Raw genomic sequence first — 17,729 nt, 5'->3', positions numbered from 1 at the left:
TGAAAACTAACCATATGATACTTTAAATATTAGAAATCATTATCATTAAAGCTCAGCCGCTTCATAAAAATATATCATGAAAAATCAACTACTTGATATATTAGTAAAAAAAAAATTCCATCTTAATATCATAAAAATTTCAATCGCAAATACCATCTTAATTATCAATAACAAAATAATAAAATTCAATCGCAAAATTATAAAACCATCTCTACAGTGTTGAATGACCCCTTTCTACATCCAATTCTTGCCCAGTTCACTTGAATAAACAGTTCTACTGACAATAAATATATATATATATATATGTATATCATCTAAGACATCTCCCTAAACCTAGCAAGAGCCTTCTTGTGAATGAGAGTTTTGTAACTATCCCCAGCCTGCACCTCAAGGCTAGGATCCAACTTCTTCTGCCTACTACTCCCAAGTCCTGCTCTACTTTCCACCGCTTGTGCCTGCACTGGCTCTTTCATTCCACTTCCATCTTTCCCTAACCCCTGTGCATAATATTGAAAAAAGAAAAAAGATACCGACACTGGAAATATTAGAAATGCCAATACTATTGGTTAGCGTACATCAGACAAGACGAAAATCTCTAGTCTCTAGGAACCAACAATCAAACAAGTACGGAATGAAACTTCATTAATTCACCGAGGACAGGCAGGAAGGCATCATATCTAAATAAAATTGAGGAAGAAAATGTACCTTTCTCAAACTTGAGAAGATCACTTTTTAAAAAGGTGAATATGTATTCAAGAAAACAAAGGGAGTTAACGAAAACAAAAAACATCACCCAATGTAGGGACAAAAATATATTTCTGTCCATTAACAAGGAAGTTAAATCATGTAACTAGTGAAAGCAACACTTAGATAGAAGTGCAGCCATGTATACAGCTACACAAATGAAAGCAGCAAGAAGTCACTCTTACCAGTCCCTCTTGCCATCCCATGCTGCGAAGCATTCGATTGCCTACATTACTTTCATCAATTGCTTTTTCTGTTGTGATCACCTCATAGCTGCTTAACATTGCATCTCCAGCAGGACGTCCTCCACCAACACCAGGAGGAAAAGGCATTGGATCCAATGAACCCTTCCTTGGAACAAAATCTCGAGCTTGAAAGTTCAAGATTGTAAACACATGATTTCTCACAAGTTAAAACAGCATTAAGAAAAGAAACGGAACCATAACTTGCGCAATCTAGCTTTTCAAACAACTAATGATTTACACATCCCAGAGCAAACCATAAACTGCAGAACCAATGCAGAACAAACAAAATTTATATCACAGAATTAAGCATTTCAATTTCATAAGCTTCTAATACAAGTAACAGACAAAGAGACAAGCTATTCTAAAGGTTAAAAAATATAAACAAAACAAATCGACAAACACAACGTTCAAGAAACCTTACTCGCATCCCCAAAACCAAGGTCAGATAAATTATCTCCTACAGAAAGTGACGAGCCATAGAGGCTCCTCCTCTCAGCTGCACGATCTCTATAAGTCGTCTGAAATTGTTCCTTTTGACCAGAAGCTACAGGAAGAGGCATTTCAGAGAACCTTCTTTTTCCACTCCCAGCAGAAACAGGTGGTGTATAAGACCCCAACGCAGATGCATCTATTTTAAAAGATGTCACAACATGTGGTATCTCTTGATTAGCCAACGGAGCTGATCCAGCCACATTTGCAGTGGAAACTAAAGAGGTAGAGACTCCAGTTGACAATCCATAAAATGAAGGATCTGATTTTGTCACTCCTCTTCCAGAACCCCTTATGACACCCATCAGACTCCCACCCAAACTGTTACTCACGGGCCTTGAATTCTGGGAAGAAAAAACAGTTGTAGGAAGTCCTGTACTTGTCGTTACATTCTCTTTCACACTCAACACTTCACTCTTAAACTTGTTCTTTGAGGCTTGTCCACCATGAAGAGCTCTATCTTCAGCTGATACAGTTGGCTGGCTGTCATCCAAAGCCACACGAGTTGTTTGGCCTTCATGACTCCTCTGCTTCCACATTGATAATACATTATTCATTTTCTTTTTGTTTGCTAGAATACTGCTTTTTGAGGCCAGCTTAATCTCTTTTAACTTTTCTTTCTCTTTTTTTTCCGCTGCTATTGCTGCTGTTGCAGCAGCCTGGACAACATCCGGTAATGATGATCCTTTCTCTGATGTTGAGGTAGTAGCTGGAGCAGAAATCACTACTTTCCTGTCTTTAGAACCATCTGATACTTTGGAAAGCTCAGATTGGCTGGTCGTCGTTTTGTTGTCATTTTGATCTGTGCAAGGGATGTACTGCTGTGCTTGGTCATCATACGAATACCAAACCCCATTATTACTATCATAATAAAGACCTGTAAATTGCACAATCGAATAAGATAATGATATAATAGGTTTTTTTTAACATTTAAAAAAAAAGTTTATTTTAATGTTCCTAATTAACAAAGCCAAAATAAATAAACGATAGACTGGAAAGATTTATTTTCTGAAGCTTGAAGTTATGATAGAAACTCTGTTGAAAAGTGAAAATAGGTTATTAAAGATAGTGTAGATGCATCACAGCCACCAGCTATATAAGAAAGAAAACAGAGAGAGAAGGTTAAAGGAAAAAGGATAGGCAAAACAGGCAAAAAGAAAATATTGCTGGAAAAGTTGGCAAGAATTTTAAAGACAGAAGTAGAATATTTGTTCTCTATCCATTTAATAGTTATTACTTCTTAATTACTTTAATTGAAAAGAGATCATATGGGAAGTCTCTGTATTAGTTAGACAACCACATAGAGGCTGTTAAGTATAAGATAAGACATAAAACTACATAAAATGAAAACAAAAAGTTTTAAATCTCTCTTCCTCATTGGTACATCTTAAAATACCTTGAGCCTTATTCCATGATCCAAGTGCAAAATCAGTGGATTTCTTTTTCTTTTTTTGGTGAATAAGAAACAGAAATAATTATTAGAAAAAAAAAATACAAAGACAAAGGAAAGAGAACCTGTATTTCCATCATAGTAGAAGCCAGAAGCAGCATCGTAATAATAACCAGATGCTTCATCCCACACAAAACCAGATTGTGGAGCCAAGCCCTCTTTTTGGACTACAATATCCCCACCGCTTTGCCCCTGTCCTCCAACAGATTGTTTGTCATCTGGATTGTATTCTTTTGGTGCCCATCCAACAGCATCATACTATACTTAAATAATTATAATAAACTAATTAAATAAAAAATAAAACAACAACAACAAGAAGCAAGAATTATATTAAATAATACAACAAAAGAAATATTTATTATTTCATGGAAAAAATATTTTTGCTTATGCTAAAAGTGTAACACATACAGGACATTCAAACAAGAGTGGGTGTTCTCAACAACTTTTGCTACTATTATTTCATCAATATTTAATACAAGTCGTTTTGTTTGAAATATATATATGCGTGAAGGGAAATAGAAGTCAATTGACACGGGGAAAAAAGTTCTATCATTAATAATATAAACAAAAATATGCATCCGTCGTGTAAAAGAAAAATAAAAAAGCCAAGCTTTGTCATTCCATCCTGGTATGTCCAATTCCACCTCCTCCAGTTACAATTGCATGGAGCCTAGAAATCATAATAGGTCTTAACCTTTATAGTTAGCTTACCCTTCTGCAAATTATTCCTACAATCGCAAGTTATAATGTAGCTAGCCTTAATAATCGTTAACATCCACAGTTTTTAGTCAGTGTGAACAAACTACGTGACAATTTCCAAATTCCTTTACAAACTCCAATCCTTCCTATGAAATCAGATAAATTTAACGAAATATATATATTGCATGTTACAAAAGAAAAAACGAAGAGTTCTATTAGAGTTGGAGCAAGGGACCTGCTGAGAAAATGTCGCTGCCTCAATTGCCGCAGCAGCAAGACTACTTGACTGAGAATGTCCTGATGTTCCTGATCCTGGACCGAGAATGCTTTTTGCATACGCTACTCTCAGAATCTGGCCATTCTTTTCGAGTGTTGTCCCATTTGTTGCTTCTAGAGCGTTTGTAGCATCTTCCACCTGCAAGAAAACATGGAGATATAGGTCCAATTAAACATTTTTAATCAACAATAGCATGCAATGCTTTTTTGTTTGCTGTTTCAAAATTGGAAGCCTAAAAACAGAGGAAAAACTAACTAGCTTTCTATTTTTTATTATTATTTTTTTTTAAACCAGGGAACTTTTTAAAAAAAAAAGACAGAGGTCAAATGTCTTGTAGACTGACGTCCTCCAAAAATTTATTAGGGAGCCTCACTTGTGGCGGAGGAAAGCCGTAGTAACAAAAGATTAATACAATAAGAATGGTTCCTATAACAAATAAGACTTAAGACTTTCAATATATGAATTAATACAATTAAACATCAAAGTTCCTAAGCCAAATGTTTAGTATCTTGGAGCAAGACAGCCCCACTCTCTGCTGAGATCTTGGAAGAAAAGGTCAACAAAACCTTTGGTTTTATAAACCCACGAGCAACTCAGAATTTGACCTTCTCCCACAAGTCCTCTACTTTGTTTTCTATGTTTTCAAATATCCTACCTACCTCCTCATAGCTTGCAAGACAGCAACTGTCTGCAATTTTGAGGAATACACCACTGGATGCCAAACTCTCTCAGCAATCGACCCCATAGGGACAGACTAAACGAGCAATCCAAGAATAAATGGGAAAGAGTTTCCCCATTGTTCTTGCAACATACACATCATCCCGGTGACAAAGACTTGTAGGCCTTCTCTTTTGCAAAATCTCATGAACATTCACTTTTCCACTGCTACCAGCCAGCAAAATACCTTGACTTTGGAGGGATCACAACTTTTCCTCACCATTTTAGCTCATCCTTCCTCTGCCAATGGTTGATTTGATACAAGTTCTAGGAAGGCAGACTTCAAGAAAATGTCCCGCTGGATCCTGGGGTCCATCCTTTTGAGTCCTTTAACATTCCAAATTTGACACCTCCTTGTCTCTCAAATCCTTCGAAAATGGAGATTCCACCCACAATTAGAAGCCGACAAGCCTTCAGCCTCGACCACCACCTCACAAATTTCTGAACATCCTTCCTCATACCTGACCATTACAAATCTCTTGCAAGTCATTGAAATGTTTTGAAAACCCCCAATGTTGCTGCTATGGTATTCTTGGAGTAGCAGTGGGATAAATGGTGAAGAAGAGGGAATAACCAAACGACCCCTAAACTTTAAGCACCCGTGCACCATCGAGTACCCTCCACTGTCACGGCCCAAACTAAGCTCTTGAATCACTTTAGACGGGGTTGGGTCGGCTGCCACATGAGCTTGCAAGTTCGGAATAGAAAGGAGTGTTGGAGTGGATATGGCTGCCAAGGGCATCAGCTGCTTTATTTTCAAGGCCAGGTCGGTACACAATGTAAAAATCGTAGCCCAATAACTTGGTGAGCCATTTTTGATGTTCTGAAGCCACCAACCTCTACTCCAATAAGTACTTGAGGCTGTGTTCGTCGATACAAACCAAGAACTTGCGTCCTAGCAAATAAGGGCGCCAATTTTGTATACCCAATACTATGGCCAATAATTCTCGTTCGTAGACTGACTTGGTATGGGCGCGAGGGATAGAACTTGGCTGTAGAAAGCAATAGGTGTTTTTACATTAACAGCCCCTAACCCATGGCCTGATGCATCAGCTTCTAGGACAAATGGAATAGAAAAATCTAGCTCGGCCAAAACTAGTACTGAACACATAGCCTCCTTAAGGCGTAGGAAAGTTTCTTAAGCTTCAGCTATCCACCCAAAAACATCCTTCTTCAACTGGTCAGTTAGTGGGCAAGCAATGTGGCCATATCATTTAACAAACTTTTGGTAGTACCCTGTTAGTCCCAAAAACCCATGCAAGTCTCGTAGAGTCTTAGGAACTGGCCAATTGGTCATTGCTGGGAGCTTATTTGGGTCAGCCGACACACCCTCCGCAAAAATAATATGACCCAAATACTCAAGACGACTTTAAGCGAACAAACACTTCTCTCTGATAGCGTAGAGTTGGTGTTTGTGTAATCGATCAAGGACCAACCCCAAATGGTTCGCATGATCTTGTAAGGTGGAGCTATACACCAAGATACCATCAAAAAAGGCCAAGTTAAACTTGCGTAAATAGTCTCAGAATACCCCATTCATGAGTGCCTGAAAAGTTGCAGGGCATGACCAAAAATTCACAGTGTTCATGGATTTGAAAGTCTTCTCTACATCCTTAGCACAAACTCGAATTTGGTGATAGGCCAACTTGAGATCGAGCTACGAAAATATAGTAGCTCCATGCAACTCATCCAATAGCTCATCCATCACTGGAATTGGGAACTTATCAGCCCCTGTTGCCCAATTTAGTGCTCTATAGTCAACACAAATGCGCCAACTCCCACTTTTTTCTTAACCAAAAGCACTGGACTCGAAAATGGACTACACTCCGTTGCTGTCAGCCGCTCAATCTCATCATTATGTGCTTGTGCGTAACAATAAGGCGTCACACTTATTAGACCAACCCCTTCTTGTAAGCAAATCGCATGCTCCCTTGCCCGTTTTGGAGGAAATCCTTGTCGCATATGAAACACGAAATCATAGTTCTACAGAATATTCTCAACTGACAGTGGCACAGGCGTGGTGCTCGGTCCTGCTTCTACTGAGACTACCCCAAATTCGACCCAAAATCCCTCCCCTTCCTGTTTAACAGTGTGAATCATAGCCTTGAGCGAGACTTGTGACTTGTAAAGGCTAGGATCCCCTTGTAAAGTCACCCCCGAACCACCCATTTCAAACTTCATCACCATTGTCTGTCGATTAACCTGCATGTTCCCAAGAGTTTCTAGCCATTTAATCCCCAAAATAACATCGGCTCCTCCCAACTCCAATGGTAAGAAATCAGTGACCACTCTAAGTGTGCCCAAATCGAGCTCAACTGCGCTACAAATCTCCTCTGCGCGCACCTTGCCTCCAGTCCCCAACAAAACCCCATAGCAAGAGGTTGGGAGAATTGGTGTATTGGTAGCAAAAACTATGTCCATAGAGATGAGGATATGTGTTGCCCCACTGTCGATAAGTACCGAGACCGGTTGCTGCCCAATCTTGCCAGCCAATTTCAATGTATTTGTCGAAGTAATACCCACCATGGAATTGAGAGATAAGGTGGCCAATGTCTCCTTAGTTGAGCTATCATCCAAGGATTCTGGCGCAAGTGGTGGAGACTTCATTTGAGGACTACTATCTTCTTCATCCATTATCAACATCACTTGTAATTGTTTCCGGTCACATTCATGTCCCCTATTCCATTTCCTTTCACACTTGAAAAATACTCCCCTAGCTTTGCGGTCCTGGTACTCATCTTCAGACAGGCGCTTCACCGGAGGAGCCTTGGAAACCACGGTCGTGTTCGTCGCCGATTGAGGTGGAATCGCTGATGCGATGAAAAGAAGTTGTGGGTCAATGAGAAGTTGTGTGGAAGATGGCTTGCTGGACCACGAAGAGGGACGGGAGGGAACAATCAGGTTCAACAAGGTCTTTGAAGTTGTTGTTCATTTGGTTTGGGTCGAGCCTCCCCACATCTAATGGCCTTCTTCAATTCTCTGGGCCATGTCCATTACTTGGGCCAACTCGATGGGCTTCAAAATATGAATGGCTCCTTTTATCTCTTCTTTCAAACCCTTGACAAAATTGCCCTCAAGGATATGCTCGGGTACATCTGGCACCCGAGACGCCAATGCCTCCCAGCTGATCCGGTAGTCCTTCACGATGGTCTCTTGCCGGACCAACAAGAATTCCTCAGATAATGAACCAATCGGTTGAGCACGGAACCAAGAGAGTGGCCGACTTCTGAGGGTTGCCCATGAAGTTATTGGACGGCGATGGTTCTCCCATTGGAACCAAGTGAGCGCGTCACCTTCGAGACCAATGATTGTTGTTTATAACATGTGGGCTTCAATCATATGGGAGAGCAGAAAGTAATGTTCAACTCTGTAGATCCATCCCTCCCGGTTGTTGCCAGAAAACAGAGGGAGCTCCATACGAGGACGGTAGTCACGGCCAAACCATGGGCCTAATAACGAAGAATCTGACTGAGAAGATGGAGGAAGTGGAGCGAACCTGTGTTCTTGCGACGTAGGTGGTCGATTTCTCAGTGCGGCATCGTCATCAAGAGCACGACAAGATTGATCGGCAGTAATGGCTAAAGAGTCACCAGTTTCTTTACGATTGGGTTATTTCAATTGAGCTGCTATCAGCTCTACAGCCTTCTCCACCGCTGGCATCCGAGAGATTCCTTCCTACAATAATGAGATGTCGAACTTCATTGCAGCTAATTCTTCTTGTACTCCCTGTTGCATCTCAAAAAATCGCCCTTCCCATGAATCAACCACTGCCTCAAGTTTCTTAGCCATGGAGGATCGTTTGTCTCTAATACCAATTGATAAGGTAAACCTGCCAAATTGATATTGTAGAACCAGAGAAATAGAGCAATAATAAAAACAATGGGAGCAATTCATTGAAATTCATTGAACTAACAGGATTTCGAGAGCTTGTGTCTCTCCAAAATACAATTTACTCAACATTCCACACCCCACCACTCTCACTAGACTCCAATATTAATATCTCATGGATGTCCATCACATATTTCCTGTACCCCCAACACAAATTACCCCAACCCATATAACTAACTCCCTCACTCTTTGCATTCCTGCTGATTCCTTATTTCCAACTAATGTCTGGGCAGCCACCTCACCATTCTTCTTCTTACGAGCATACACATAGGACAAAAGAGGCCTATCAACCTACTTGCACATTTAGCCACAACTGGCTCCCAGAGTGCTTACTTCTTAGAATTTCCACCTAAGGGTAAGCCCAAATATTTCAAAGGCCATTGACCCTCTTCTCAACCAAGAGCGCGAGCCAAAGATTCAACTGAATCCACATCCATATTCAAACCTAGTAACCAACTTTTGTGCAAGTTTATTTTCATCCCAGACAGAGCGCAAAACACCTTTAAAATATCCAGCAAATTTTGAATTGAATTCTCGTCTTTCACAAAGAAAACCGTATCATCTGCAAATTGGAGATGACTTACTATGACCTTCTCCTTCCCAATGAGAAATCCATTGAGAAGAAACGACTCAACGACTATCTACCATTCTTCCTAATACATCCACCACAACAGTGAACAAGAAGGGGATAAAGGATCTCCCTGCCTTAGGCCCCTGGTTCCATAAAACTTCTCTAAGTCTCCCATATATAAAGACAGTAGGAAACAGAGGACAAACAACCCCTCATCCAACTCCTCCATTTTTGTCTGAATCTCTTTTTTGCTAATACCAACTCTAGCACTTGTATACAACAAAATGTACTTGTATACGACAAATGTACTCTTTTAAACCATAAAACTTGAGCACTTGTATACGACAAAATGTGCCTAGAAAATATTTCTTAATGTCAAAACCAAGATCACTGTTAAATATGACCGCAAAAAATAACTTTGTAAATGGTGTTATATACAACAAATACTAATCTTAAGATAAAAAGTACTTTCTAAAGAGATCACAAGAGAATTGTACGTGTCATCTGTTTCCCTTTTTTGCTAATACCAACTCTAGCACTTGTATACAACAAAATGTACTTGTATACGACAAATGTACTCTTTTAAACCATAAAACTTGAGCACTTGTATACGACAAAATGTGCCTAGAAAACATTTCTAAATGTCAAAACCAAGATCACTGTTAAATATGACCGCAAAAAATAACTTTGTAAATGGTGTTATATACAACAAATACTAATCTTAAGATAAAAAGTACTTTTTAAAGAAATCACAAGAGAATTGTACGTAGTTATCATGACATAAATTCAAAAGCTAGACATTAGCATGTTCAATTTTTCTTTTACAAAAACATTTTTATAGCACAACATTGACATTAATATAATAGAACATAAAAAAGCACCGTACTAAGCACAACAATATTAGATACTGCATTTGAGCTTAGGGCAGATAAAAAGGCTGTAATATTGATACTAATATTAGGTTCAATCGCACTAATTTTGCCACCACCAAAGTCGCTACTGTCTCCTACTCCACCACCACCACCACCAAAGCTACCACCACCACCTCCACCAAATCCTCCACCACCACCAAAACCTCCCCCAATTCCTCCACCACCTTTTCCTTTCCCTATTTCTCATCCAAATCCAATGCCACCCCCTCCACCAAACCTACCGACAGTGGCGCCACCAATCTTGAACCACTGCTGCCTCTGCCATTTCCTCCACCAAATCTGCCTCCAATTCCTCAACCACCGCCATTTTCACCCACCCCTTTGCCAATTCCTCAGATAATTAATAAAAAAATATTAAAAACTTTTTTCAATTTTAAGTTCGGTTTAAATTTTAATTATTTTGAAACATTAAAGTAGTAGAAACAATAATTAATGTTTTAAAATAATACCCTAGATTCTACACATCAAATTCATGGCAACATAGACAAAAACTAAATAAATAAGAGGTTGCAAAATCTAGAAATAATATTCAAATTGCATACCGAATGAAAGTGTACAAATGCAAACCCCCTTGAAACATGAGTAAATTTGTCTCTAACAAGGCGAAGGTCCTGCAAAAAATCATTAAAGCCTCTCTTTTTACATGCTAAAATAATTTTATCAAAAAAAAACTCAGTAAAAGTAAAGACAAATATAGGAAAAGTAATTCAGAATTCAGAAACCTTAATTGGAGCATGCTTGGAAAATTCATAACGAAGCATTTCCTCATCGGCATTTTCATCCAGTCCACGAACAACCAATACATGAGTAGGACCTAAGTATAAAAATATTTAATTACATACCCACATATTATATTTAATTCCAAACTTAAGAACGCTGAACTTAGTAAAACAAACCAACCAGCTTCTAATCCTTTTTTTCCCAAAGGTGTTGGATTTGACTGAGAAACATCTGCTGGGGGGGAATCTTCAGATCGTGCTTCATTACACTATAAAGAATAGAGATCGCTTTTATATATATATATATATGTACATATATGAGAGAAATTATACTAAAAGTAAAAGAAAGAGTTCACTTCTTTTAAATAAGAGAGAAATGTAAAAGAAAGAGCTTCAACTAGTACAACAAGCTTCAACTAGTACAACAAAGGACCGGCATGGAATTACCATTTAGTTAAAGCAATCCTTAAATAAAAGTGAGAATAACTCAGAACAACTCTCATTTCTAATTCTAAATTTCATATTTTCAAATACTATGTTGTGTGTGTTCTTTGGGGGTTGCAATTATCATGAAGCTGGAAGCAGACACAAAATTATAGGACACGGTCACACAGTAGAATCATCATTTCCACGCATAGAACAAGCCATTCTCATCAGTTTACATTCATTTTAGATCCAACATTTTGCCATGTAAGAACTTAGCAATGAGCCAAATTAAAAAAAAATAAATGAAGCCCCAGGACATTGGTGGTGGCAAGGGTTCCTTGAGTAAGGTCTGACTTAGGAAGACCTCTCAGGTTCAAACCCCAGCCACTACACTAAGGCCCTGTTGTCTCCTGGGACACTGTAGAATCATCATTTCCACACATAGAACAAGCCATTCACATCAGTTTACACATTTTAGATCCAACATTCTGCCATGTAAAAACTTAGCAATGAGCCAAATTAAAACAAAAACAAATGCAGCCCCTAGGGCATTGGTGTAGTGGCAAGGGTTCCTTGAGTAAGGTCTGACTTAGGCAGACCTCTCAAGTTCGAACCCCAGCCACTACACTAAAGACCATGTTGTCTCCTAGGACTTGGCTGTGGACTGTTTGGTATGCAAGAATCTAGAGACAGGAATAGGCATGTAAACACTTTCCTATGGTTGGTACTAGGTTTGAATTTTTTTTTCATACCTAAAAAAGTGAACTACAAGGAATTTAACTCTTCTTTTCTCTTGGTTCAAGTGAAATCCACCGGTATAGGTAGTTTTCAAATGCCTAGGAATGTGAAACACTCAAAAAAAAAAAAAAAAAAAACCAATAACTTATAGGTTAAATAACTGTACTTTATTTTTGAAGCTTATAAATAAATACAAATATATATTTAATTATAAAAAATAATAAGTAATGTTTGTTTATTTAAAAAAAATTGATATGTAAAGCTATTTATATCACTAGTTTAGTTTAAAGTAAGAAATATAATAATATTAAAAATAAAATAAGAGTATTGTTATATTTTTTAAATTTATATTTGACCTTAGTAATTAATAATTGTATTTGTTTAATTTTATTAAATATTAATTTCACGAGTAAAGGTGTTTACAAATCAAAATCTAAGAAAAAATTTGGTAATTGTTTAAAATGTCATTTGCTAGCTATTATAATTATATTGTTTCCTGAGACCTGGAGGAGTGAGATTAGTTGGGGTGGGGCTAAATACCCATGGGTTTCAAAAAAAAACAAATGAAGAAAGATTTCAACAATAGATAAATAACAAACCTGAAAGCAGGATGTCCTTCGTGCAAAATTAATGTAGCCACAACTAATACACATCCAATCAGACGGCACTGTGATGCTTCTATGGTTACCCACTTTTGCAGATCCTTCTTGACCAAATGCTCCACCAGCCCCTCCAGTTGGCTTACTACTGCAGCACAACATAATTGAAAATGGAAAAATTAAACATAGACCAATAGCAAGCTAAACTACATCATAACATTGCTAGAGCACTGGTTAGAAATATTTCAAAAAATTACTCACAATCCGACAATTTATATTCATCAAGATGTCTCACCGTCTGAGCTCCAAACAATTTATACCTAATATGCACTTATTGCCATCATACAATAAATAAATAACTAACTAGCAGCACTACCAACTTACTATCTCTCATTATTTAGTACTCCAAAATCTATCATTAAGTTGTTGGAAAAAATGACGAGACTTTTTATGGGAAGGAGGAGACCTAGCAGGAAAGGAACATTTGGTGGCTTGAGATATGGTATGTAAACCATTATTCCAAAGTGGATTGGGAATTGGAAATTTAGAATACAGGAACAAAGCATTCCTCATGAAATGGTTGTAGAGATTTCCTATGGAAACCCCATTATAGTGGCATAAGGTCATAAAGAGCATATTTAGGTATGATGTGAACTGGTGGGACTCCAAAAAGGGATATAGGATGACAGCTAGAAGCCCATGGAAAGGAATAGCTGCTTTGTATGATGAGTTTCTCTCATTGGTAAAATTTAAGGTTGGAAGGGGAAATAGATTCAGATTTGGGAGGATGTTTGGATTGGGAATAGGACTTTCACATTGTTGTTCCCTGATCTAGCAGCAGTCTCTTTGGGTAGAAAGAAAAGCATTGCTAATATGGCTAACACAGTTAGACACAAGATTAGGCCACACGTAATTAGAAGTTGTTGCTGACATGTAATTCCTAATTAGCTGAGTTGTATTTTTAATTAGTGGGGTAGTTATTTGGTTAAGTCCTAGTAGGAGAGAGACCTACTATATAGATAGTATTTAATCTCTCTAAATTAGTCGTCTGATTATTTGTGTATTTTGGAAGAGTAAAACTCTTGTGCAGAGATATCCAAGGTCTCGAATACTCAGAAAACTTTGTAACTCTCTCTGAATATCAATAAGATACCTTGCAAGTATTCTTTCAAGTGCTGTGATTCCTTCCAAGGTCTATCATAGGGGTCTCAAACTGTGAGATATGATAGGATTTTTCCTTCAGAAGCAATTTATATGAAAGGAAGATTACAAAATTGATGGAATTACTATAGCTGATTAAACGCTTTCCTCTTTGTGGTGTCGTGGAGGATAGGAGACTTAGGCTACCCTATAAAAGTGAGGTCTCTTCATGCAAATTAGCTTTTGGCAGTGTAGTGTCACAAGCTAGTGAGTTGAAATGGGCTAAAACTATTTGGAAAAGTATTGTCCCTTCCAAGATTAAGGTCTTTGGATGGCTTTTGGCGTTGGGGAAGTTGAGTGTGCATAAGAATGTACAACACAGACAGCCTTACCAGTCTGTATCCTGGTTGGTGTGTGAGCTGCAAGGAAAATGGGGAAACCATTAGCCATCTGTTCATACTTCATGGAATACAAGTTCACACGGAAACTATGGTCAAGATTGTTACACGAATTTGGAATTCATTGGTGTATGCCTCAGACAAGTATTCAGTTACTTGAGTGCAAACCAAAAGGGGCAAAAAAGTATCAGTAGTGGATTTTGGTCTTGCTTGCCGGTTTTTGGAAAGTTTGCCTTGAAAGAAATAGCGGATTATTTTAAGACAAGAAAGATTCAGCAGATAATCTTTAGGAAAAGATTGAACTCTGGGTAGCAACACTGGGTTTATAAAGCCAAGGAATATCATTTTTGGACTAGTAGAAATTGGGAGAGTTTTATGTATTAATTTGTGATTTTTTTTCCTTCTCTTGTCTGTAATGCGAATAGTTTTTTCTCTTTGTTTTGTTCTCTATTGTACAATTTTTGTACAGTCCTTTGTTGGTGTTATCCTCTTAGATCTCTTTTCTTTGTATTTTCTTCTCATTAATACAAAGAAGTTTCTGTTTCAAAAAAAAAACTATATTTATATAAAACCAAAAACAAACAGAGAATGATTAGGAAAAATGATATAAACCTATACTCGAAGAAAAGCTTCCTGCCATCAACAACAAGACCATCATCTCCAAGCTTCTCCATCATAGCACATGCAGCTCCCTGTGTTACACAAATGTACTTTTCTTTTGAACTCTCACAAAAACCAAAGAGAAGTAGAAAGAAAAAAAAATACAGATCCATAAAAATAGAGTACCATAGAAGGGAAATCAATGAAAGCAAATCCTCGTGATATGCCAGAATTTCGCTCCTTTATAACTCGAACATGACGAAGAGGACCCCATTCAGCCTGATGAAGAAATCTAATTCTTAGAAGGCATTAAAGATAAAGTAATAATTTTCAGATAAATGCGTTGAACATTACAAGGATCTGATAAAGATCTTCTTCAGTTGTTTTCTGTGAGAGACCCTTCACAACAACAGTAGCTGATGGTGCCTACAAAAGATCAACATCATTCAAGATTTATAGGTTGTGACGTAGCCAATGAGATAATATTTAAAAAAAATGCATAAAAGATACCACAGAGTAGTGATCTCGCTGGCGCTTCTCTTCGCGCTCACGTCTTCTCTCAAACCTTTCATGTCTAGCATCATCAAAGCTGTCCTCTCGATGACTTCGACCATGGCTACGACCTCGAGGAGATCTTGATCTAGTATGGTCATCACGTCCACGAGACCGAGACCGTTCATGCCTTCTATACGGACTGTGACCTCTTTCCCTATCATGCCTTCTGTAAGGACTTTGATCTCTTTCTCGATCACGAGATTCACGCCTCCTGCAATTACCATCTTTCCTACCACCTCTATCATAATCAGAATCATAACTATTCCGACCATAGTCATAGTCTCTTTCACGACTATCCTCCCTACTGCTCTGATGAGAAGCACGAGACCTATGATCATAATCATCATGTGTATACTCATCCTGTTCACGTCCCCCTAGCCTAGTAGATTTGTCAAATCCATGATCACGATAGTTTTCAATATTTCGATAGCCATCTCGAAATTTGTCAAATTCCTTAAAAGTATCAAGCTCAGGCTCATGAAAAGTATCCATCTCATGATATGGGTCAATGTAAGGTTTCTCATGTCGCCTTGATTCCCTATCAATCGGGAATTCTTCTTCGTAATTTCTCCTTCTTGATTGTGGCCAAATACCAACATGAGGATGAGGTGGGGGTGGGGTTGGGTAATTATCCCTATCAATAATGTCACGATGAAAGGCATTTCTCGGATATACGTTATCCCTTGAATATCTTTCATCTAAAATCCTTCTCTCATCATATGACCCACCAATCCTGCAAAAAAAAACAAAAAACGAAAAACATAAAATTGGAACAAGAAAGAAAACATAAAAGATGTGACAACATAAAAAATATATATATATGACAATAGCAAAGCAAGAACCAGAAAACGCCAAAGAAATTTATTTTGTGGCCATTAATAAACCATTTTACCGTCGAGCAGATGCAAAGCAACAGTAAGCACTCACCGAAAGTTTGGCTCGTGAACTGCTCCATACCCCTCCAGAGCCTGTGGATTGAAGAGAATAAGCTATGTCAGCAACAAATCAATGACCATATGAGGGGTTAGGCAAATCCAATCCACATCCTCAGTGCCCATGGGTTTCTCATTTATCTTAAGGATGAGATGCCAGAAAAAAATGGACAATCTCAAGGTCCTAAAAATTTCTTGTACTATCATCCGATATAGGTGATTATTAAGGAGGAAACCACAATTACGCTGTTATTATCCCATCCTTGCTGAAGACCATAGCGACCCGGATCCATTTCTCGCTAGTCAGAACAGCCCTGCAAAGCTTGTTGGTGATCTTTCAGGAGATGAAACGTTGGTAAACCTTTTCCTTTTTCTTTTCCTGTATAATATGGACAAACACAGACAGAGTTATGGCAATGATGAACCAATAACCAATAATTCCCATGATTTGACTGACCCCATTTGGCTTCCTTTCCATATTCATTGCAAAACCCTTTCCAGAAATTCCAAAACATCCCATAGATTTCATCGAGTATAACCACACAAAATCAAATACGCGATTTCTGACAGTAAACAATAACTAAACCCCACCATAAGAATCTATCTATACACAACCTCCAACAAACCAACACATAATCTTCAACAAATCTTTATATAGTACAGAACCATCTGTAACAATCTTTCCCCCTAAAACCTAAATTATCAAACTCATATGAAATATAACAAGTTACCATTTCACGAAATTCAATCTATAGGAAAAACAAATCAGAAACGAAAAACAAAACATACCCAAAGAGATATTGAAATCAATCAGCGGTGAAACAGCCTCTTCGTTCTTCACTTGTTTTCTTCTTTCTTAGGGCTTTTCTTAGCCCCGGTCCACACTTGTTTACGTTTCCTTCTTTATTTAGGGCGAAGAACTCCTAACGACTTTTGTATCTACATCTGATTTAAATTTAATAAGAATGATTTTATTTTGTTTAGTTAAAATAAGGCTTATATTATATTATATTTTAGTAGATATTTTATTTATAAAATTTATTAATTATTTTTATTAAATTTATATAATTATTATATAAATAAATAATATTATATATAAAAGAATTCCATAAACATGTTAAAAAAAATTAAACCAAAACATTATTTATAATTTTTTTTTAATATGATAACTTTTTACATCACAAATTATCTTATTTAAGGTACAAAATATAAATAATATTATTTAAATTACACATTAATAATTAGAGAATAATCTTGTTTATTCTTTATTCTTGATTGATAGAAGATAAATATTATTTTAATTTCTTATATAGTTATACAGTCATATTATTTATATACACACGACACTTATTTATTTATATTATTTATTGTTATTCAATATGAATATATATTAGGAATTTTTTTAATTATACCTAAATATATACGATAATTACAAAATTAATGCAAAAATAGATAAAGCTAATTTTTCTTTCTAATTATACGGTTTCCTCAACAACAAAAAAGTCAACAGCCTCCATTAATGACTCCAGCCATTTTAGAAAAAAGAATAAGGAAAATTGGCAACTTTGGCTCATGGAACTCTTGTAGCAGTCATTGTTAGAGAAAATGTG

At 37.3% G+C, this 17,729-nt stretch overlaps 1 protein-coding gene across 4 annotated transcripts; it reads right to left on the bottom strand.

The window, feature by feature from the left end:
• Positions 1 to 98: 98 nt before the first annotated feature.
• Positions 99 to 17,079, bottom strand: LOC133818659 (SUPPRESSOR OF ABI3-5). Of its 4 annotated transcripts, XM_062251673.1 has the most exons (17): positions 16,909 to 17,079; positions 16,365 to 16,498; positions 16,115 to 16,155; positions 15,143 to 15,920; positions 14,987 to 15,058; positions 14,819 to 14,911; positions 14,645 to 14,724; positions 14,027 to 14,053; positions 12,495 to 12,642; positions 10,913 to 11,000; positions 10,735 to 10,826; positions 10,555 to 10,623; positions 3,863 to 4,042; positions 2,994 to 3,186; positions 1,411 to 2,355; positions 930 to 1,114; positions 99 to 497 (listed from the first exon to the last, which is right to left on the bottom strand). In XM_062251673.1, the coding sequence occupies exons 2-17, from the start codon at positions 16,410 to 16,412 to the stop codon at positions 315 to 317; spliced, it is 3,222 nt and encodes a 1,073-aa protein (XP_062107657.1). In that variant the 5' UTR covers positions 16,413 to 16,498; positions 16,909 to 17,079; the 3' UTR covers positions 99 to 314. The 4 variants fall into 4 exon arrangements, with proteins under 4 accessions (XP_062107657.1, XP_062107658.1, XP_062107659.1 ...); XM_062251674.1 differs by lacking the exon at positions 14,027 to 14,053; XM_062251675.1 differs by lacking the exon at positions 14,027 to 14,053 and having other exon boundaries at positions 12,495 to 12,639.
• Between the last annotated feature and the right edge of the window lie 650 nt (positions 17,080 to 17,729).

Source organism: Humulus lupulus, chromosome 2 (genome assembly GCF_963169125.1).
Source record: "Humulus lupulus chromosome 2, drHumLupu1.1, whole genome shotgun sequence".
Lineage (NCBI taxonomy): Eukaryota > Viridiplantae > Streptophyta > Magnoliopsida > Rosales > Cannabaceae > Humulus > Humulus lupulus.
This window is presented reverse-complemented; position numbering and strand designations above follow the sequence as displayed.

Bases quoted from the DNA above. Each gene is read 5' to 3' on its own strand.
- LOC133818659 (XM_062251673.1), bottom strand. From the start codon at position 16,412: ATGGATCCGGGTCGCTATGGTCTTCAGCAAGGATGGGATAATAACAGC. The intron at 14,912-14,986 runs GTAATGTTCAAC...TTTCTTCATCAG, and splicing joins AAGATCTTTATCAGATCCTT to GCTGAATGGGGTCCTCTTCG. The intron at 2,356-2,993 runs GTTCTCTTTCCT...TGCAATTTACAG, and splicing joins CTACTATGATGGAAATACAG to GTCTTTATTATGATAGTAAT.